The sequence below is a fragment of the Lactuca virosa genome, chromosome 3, assembly GCF_052849685.1.
Source record: "Lactuca virosa cultivar CGN04683 chromosome 3, Lactuca_virosa_CGN04683_v6, whole genome shotgun sequence".
Taxonomy (NCBI): domain Eukaryota; kingdom Viridiplantae; phylum Streptophyta; class Magnoliopsida; order Asterales; family Asteraceae; genus Lactuca; species Lactuca virosa.
Genome location: NC_136428.1, coordinates 418,295,039 through 418,301,396, shown reverse-complemented (window position 1 = coordinate 418,301,396; position 6,358 = coordinate 418,295,039). Strand labels below are relative to the sequence as shown.

General features: G+C 32.5%; 1 protein-coding gene across 1 annotated transcript; it reads left to right on the top strand.

The window, feature by feature from the left end:
* The first annotated feature begins 1,885 nt into the window (after positions 1-1,885).
* On the top strand, positions 1,886-5,692 carry LOC145163210 (UDP-galactose/UDP-glucose transporter 2-like). Its single transcript, XM_079082065.1, has 7 exons — positions 1,886-2,262; positions 2,865-2,893; positions 2,984-3,185; positions 3,637-3,879; positions 3,999-4,100; positions 4,350-4,457; positions 5,321-5,692. The coding sequence occupies exons 1-7, from the start codon at positions 2,134-2,136 to the stop codon at positions 5,564-5,566; spliced, it is 1,059 nt and encodes a 352-aa protein (XP_078938191.1). The 5' UTR covers positions 1,886-2,133; the 3' UTR covers positions 5,567-5,692.
* Positions 5,693-6,358: the final 666 nt, after the last annotated feature.

Here is a 6,358-nt window from a genome sequence, read left to right as displayed (position 1 = left end):
AGCCTCTTCTGATCAAATGGTAGTAGATCTGAGCTCCTCAATCTGCCTAGCTTGCCCTCCTTCATTCTTTCTTGCAAGATCACACTAGAAATGATGAAAATGGCTTCTTTTCTCACTCACAATGCTCTCAGGTTCTCTGGTGCTCTCAAGGGTGAAGGTGGCCGCAAATGAGGGCCATAAGATCCCTTAAATAGGGCACATGCCCGAGGATTTAGGGTTTCTGTCCACAGCACGGACTCGTCGAGTCCATTCATTAAATCCAGTCAGCAATCGCGATCCTACTCGACGAGTCTAGGCGTCGACTCGTCGAGTCCCTCTTCTTGACACAAACTAAATAATTAAAATATGATACCTGGAATTCCGGATGTTACATTTATAATATTTGAGATGGTAAAATAAACAATACCAGTGAATTAGACAGTGCGTAAAAACTAATCACATGAAAAATTCATAACGCAAGTTTTCTTTTTATGAAATTTATAATTATTTTTTCTACTTTTTAACATGTTAAATAAATAATATTAAATTTACTTTCTAAATTATATTTTGAAATAATAATATAATTTTATTGGATGGACACGGACCCGGAAAACCCGAAGCCAGGTAACGAAATTTTGTAGAATTTGAAACCGGACCGGTATATAGGAACCGGTTCCGGTACGGTACCGGATAAGTAGGTCTAGAACTGGAAAACCTAGAAACTTCAAATTGGGTAGGTTGGAACTGGATAAAGTGGGTTTAAAACCGGAAAACCCGAAAAAACCGGATTTTTTTGGCAATTACTTACTACTTAATGGGTTGAACTTTGAAAATTTTCATATTGATATCCCGACTTCGGTGGAATGTAAGTCATTGAATATTAAACCAAAAATGACAAAATTATAGTCTAAAATCATGTAAAAACTGTAAACTACAAGTTGGAAAAAACCGCATGTCAATCCGACTTCAAACGAATTAGATATGCATGTTTTAAAACTTTCACAGCCTACAAAAAAACTAAAAAACTAAAAACTTCCAGCTTTGATATCTCGACTTTGGAGGACTGTAAATCAATGAATATAAAACTAAAAATGACAAATTTATAGTCTAAAATCATGAAAAAACTCTAAACTACATGTTGGAAAAACCATATGTCAATCTGAGTTAAAACGAATGAGATATGCATGTTTTAAACGTTTCATAGAAACCGGTTCCGGCCCCTAAAAGTGGTTCCAGTTTTTAGACCCGGTTTACCCGGACCCGATGGACCCAAACCCAGATTACCCAGAACCCAGATAAAACTAATTTTTAAACCCGGAACCGAAACCGATTCTATATGTTTCGGTTTAACGGTTCCGGTCCGGTTTTCCGATTTTAAATCTCATATCTAACTTGAAGTATTGAATATACTTTAAACGACATTTATCCACTTAACTTTTTTAGCATGTTTGAATCATAATTATATCTAAAAATTAATTCCATTTGGTTTATTTTGGTAAAATATTGCTCAAATCAACTAATAATCACCGGTTATTTTAGATTGAATAATTTTAACTATTGATTTAAACCCAAATTTTGTCAATAGTCGTATAAGAGAGCAACATGAATAAATCGTCAATCAAGTTATGCTATATCATATAATTAGATATAAAATTTATTCTTGATAAAAGAGTTTAATATATGTTCCTATTTTGTTAAAAACACGGTTTTCACCTAGTTATTATTATTAATATATTTACAAGTTTCTACTTTCAACTTTATAATCCACCGTTTTAAAAAATATATATTATTGTTTTATATAAAATTTAAATGTCAAAAATAAAAATTAGACATACAATATATTGTCTTAAACGAAGTTAAAATACAAAATGCATTTTTATATAAAATCTTGCACGCCAATTCTCTGTCTTTTTTCCAATCAGCCTGGCTATACTTAAACCCTTCTTCATGTGTTCTTGATACATGGTAAACGTGATCGAACATCCACACACTCTTTTTAATCAATCTCATTCTCTCTAATGTTTAAATGCAAAACGCCCAGCTGATCGATTAAGCGTTCGATTCCATTTTTCGGAAGGAATCCGTGCATTCATCATAAAATCATCGACATTTTTCCCCAAGAAAACAGAGTACAGAGAAACAGGGGGGTGAAAAATGAAGAACAACGAAGAACAAGCTCGATCTCTGCTTGGTGTTTCTCTTTCTACCAGACCCAAATGGCAACAATTTTTCATTTGTTCTTCTGGATTTTTCTTCGGGTACCTCGTTAATGGCGTCTGCGAGGTAATTTCCTCAAAAACCCTGCAATGAAATCGAAGAATTTCGGTTTTATTTCACACAATTGAACACTTCTACTCCTTTCTAGGTAACAGTTCACAAAAATCAAAGAGATTTGGTGTTCATATGTTTGTTTAATTTCAGTTCGTGTATCTTGATTGAAGATGAACAAAATCCCTAAGAAAAATCAAAAACAAAAAAAAGGGAAAATTTAACAATATTTAATTTTAGACTGTTTCTGACAATGTTTATGACTTGCATGCAAGAGTTTGGCAATTTTCTGGCGAAATTTTAGTGTCTGTTAGGTTTTGCTGACTGTTTCTTCAGACCTCCCAAAATTTCATTTTGTTTATTAATTTTCTCCGTAAAAAATACTATTGAGATTTAATTATCGATGTTTATTTGTGAATTTCAATAATCCATTTTATAAACCAAAATAATTCAAATACTAAAGAGTTATCTAATGGCAGGATGCATCATGTATGAATATGATAATTTTGATATTAATATTACGTAATTTCAATAAATTATCTTCTCAAAAGCTTGATCATACAATTTGCGAATTCAGAAAATAATGATTCAGTGTATGACGTTTGATATTTTCCCAGGAATATGTATATAATCGGCTTCAATTCAGGTAAGTTTTTCGTTTTTCATTCAAAAATTTCTCAACTTTTTTTTTGAATTTAGCTTTCAAAGTTTTGATCTTTGCAACGGTTTATTGTAGTTATGGTTGGTACTTTACATTTGTTCAAGGATGGGTTTATCTTGGTTTAATTTACTTGCAAGGGTTCACCATTAAGCAAATTGTGAACCCATGGAAGACTTATGTCAAGCTTTCGGTTGTTCTTATGGGCTCACATGGGCTAACCAAAGGGTCTTTGGCTTTCCTTAATTATCCAGCTCAAATTATGTTTAAATCTACCAAGGTACAAAGTTTATTGTTTGGTTGTATATAAAGGGCAAAATACAGGAAAAAGAAAACACTTGTACGTTAACCATTTTGTAATGTTTTAGCCACTATGATTCTTTTTAGTGATCAAATCATTACACTTTTCAGACATAATGTACTTTCACTACTTTATTGATTTAGCCACTAAACTATTGTTTTCTACATATCATAAAAAATAATAGTTCAACAATAAAATAATAGTTCAACAATAAAATCGATATAATGGTGAAAGTACATTGTACTTTTCTAGTATTTTTTTTAATGAAAAAACTGGTAAAAATGGTTTCTTTAAATTGTCAAAAAAAAGTATAACGGTTTAATAATAGTTAAGTGGCTAAATGATAAAATAATGAAAGTACATTGTGTTTTTCTGTATTCCACCCTACCAAAACTCAAAATTTGATGTCTTGATATCTTGAGGTTTTTAGGTTCTTCCGGTGATGATAATGGGCGCATTTATTCCTGGTTTAAGACAAAAATACCCTCCTCATGAATATATCTCAGCATTTCTTCTAGTAGTAGGACTAATCCTATTCACTCTAGCCGATGCAAATACTTCACCTAATTTTAGCATCATTGGAGTTCTGATGGTATCTGGTGCATTAGTTATGGACTCATTTCTTGGAAACTTTCAAGAAGCCATTTTTACCATGAATCCAGATACAACTCAGGTGACTTAAACGTGACTTAATGCATACTATTTATTTAAAAAAAATATTTCATCATATATTAATTATTAATAAATTAATAATTTTAAAAAGTATTTTTTACATTTTGGTTTGTTGTATAGATGGAGATGCTCTTTTGCTCAACGGTTGTCGGTTTGCCATTCTTGATTCCACCAATGATTTTGACCGGGGAATTGTTCAAAGCTTGGAGTTCTTGTTCTAAGGTAAAAATGGAAATAATTGTGGATTTTGACTTTTGAGGTTATTCATTTTTTTTTGAATTCATAATTTGTGTGTTTGGTAGTGACAAATTCAACTTAATCTTTTTTTTTTTTGCTAGTTGCATGTAGTTTACATATATAATATGAAAACCTTAATTAGTTTGACATAAAAAGTCAAACCAATCTCTCATTTTACCTCCACATCCGATCACATATCTAACTTTTTGTAATATTTTCTTTTTGTGTGTATAGCATCCTTATGTCTATGGTGTGTTGGTCTTTGAAGCAATGGCAACATTTATAGGTCAAGTCTCGGTTCTTTCACTCATTGCCATCTTTGGAGCAGCCACCACTGCAATGGTAACAACCTTCTCTTCAACATCATAAATTAAAAGGAGGGGTGTATTGTAATTTCTATTTAGGGTTAAAATGATATATTTTTTACTAGATATTGAAGGGTTAAAATACAGAAAAGAAAAGCACAACGTAGTTTCATCATTTTATTGATCAAGTCAATTGACTATCTTTTGTAGTAACTAAATATTATACTTTTTTTAAAACCATTTTTCCGGTCACTCGGTTTTGAAAAAAGTTGAAATACAAAAAAAAAAAAAAAAAATACTTACACTATTTTATCGGTTTAACCATTGAAATTTATTTTCTTTTATTATCATAATAAAAATTTCGTGGCTAAATCGATGAAATATTATCATAATAATATTGTAGACGCATGTTGTGGTCTTATGTATTTTACCCTGATATTAAGACAGGATAAGCATGAAAAATATATTTTTTAACAGGTCAAAAAAGTATAATGGTTTAAAGTTTAATCACAATAAAAAAATATTTAAGTGGTTAAATCGATTATATGGTAAAAAAGTACTTTTTATTTATTTATTTTGCCTATCTTAAAGAACTTTTGCGGTAGTAATTTTAAGAAAATAAAAATTAGATATATGTTGCGCCAAGTGCATATCATAAATAGAAGCAAAAGGGTTAAGGGTCATTGAGTGTCATTCTTCTAGGAATACGAAGTGACCCACACTTATTTGTCCTATAAGGATTATGTAAAATATAAATTAGGTACACAACATCCTGTTAATACCCGAACTCTTGACCTTATCTACATGTATAGTTGTATACCACCTAGAACCAATTGTGATACGCCGTTGAGGGCTATATTTCTTGTACTTTGTGCTTCTAAACTTGTACTTTATGGACAGGTCACAACAGCTAGAAAGGCCGTAACTTTGCTTCTTTCATACTTGATATTCACAAAGCCATTAACGGAACAACATTGCACTGGTTTGATCTTGATGTCTATGGGGATTGTATTGAAGATGGTGCCTGAAAATAAACCTATGCAAATACGGGCATCAAAGATTAAGGAACTTTCTTCTTTATCAGGTGAGGAGAACACAAGAAATAGAATGGAAAATAATGAGGAAGAACAAAGGCCTTTGATTTGAACATGGATAGATTTTTTATTAGGATATATGATCATTGATTGCTTTGTGGGTATGGATAATAAAGATTAATGTATTAAAGGGTTATCTTTGTTTTTTTGGTAAAAATGTTCGGAGGTATAACTTTTAATGCATATTCATGGGAAAACAGATCACAATGTTTTAACACTTGTAATAAGAAACAGACAAAATTGCAAAAATGGTCCTTGTGGTATGCATTTTTTGTGGAGATTTTAGTCAGATTTTTTTGGATTAGTGGTCCTTTTGAGCTGGTTTTGTTGCAGATTTGGTCCCTTGGTAAACTGAAATGACTTTAATACCATTGGGGTATTTATTTAATATTTTTTATTTTTCTTAAATCTAATAATTATTTATTTATTTAAAAAATAAAAAAATAAGAGGGTCTCTCTCTCTCTCTCTCTCTCTCTCTCTCTCTCTCTCTCTCTCTCTCTCTCTCTCTCTCTCTCTCTCTCTCTCTCCTGATGGTCCATCACCCAAAACACGCACTCATTGTAGAACCAGTGAAGAAGGAAAGGACCATTGATTCTTTGCCCGGTAGTAGCAGGCCCAACCTTCTCCGCTTATTTCCACCAAGCACCCGCTGTCAAACACCCCCGGAATTGTTGTTGTACTGTCCCGATACCCCTTCACAGCCCTCTCAACGACTGTCATCCCGTTCGTCTCCTTCCCCTGTCGAAGAACTAGAATCACTGGTGATGTTTTCCCGGTTCCCCACTGCCGCCACCTCCATATCCCCTTCCCTTCCTCCTTCTGCCGAGAAACACCACCACAAGC

Coding starts and splice junctions, on each gene's coding strand:
- LOC145163210 (XM_079082065.1), top strand. CDS start 2,134: ATGAAGAACAACGAAGAACAAGCTCGATCTCTGCTTGGTGTTTCTCTT. Junction 2,894..2,983: donor TATAATCGGCTTCAATTCAG/GTAAGTTTTTCG, acceptor GGTTTATTGTAG/TTATGGTTGGTACTTTACAT. Junction 3,880..3,998: donor TGAATCCAGATACAACTCAG/GTGACTTAAACG, acceptor TTTGTTGTATAG/ATGGAGATGCTCTTTTGCTC.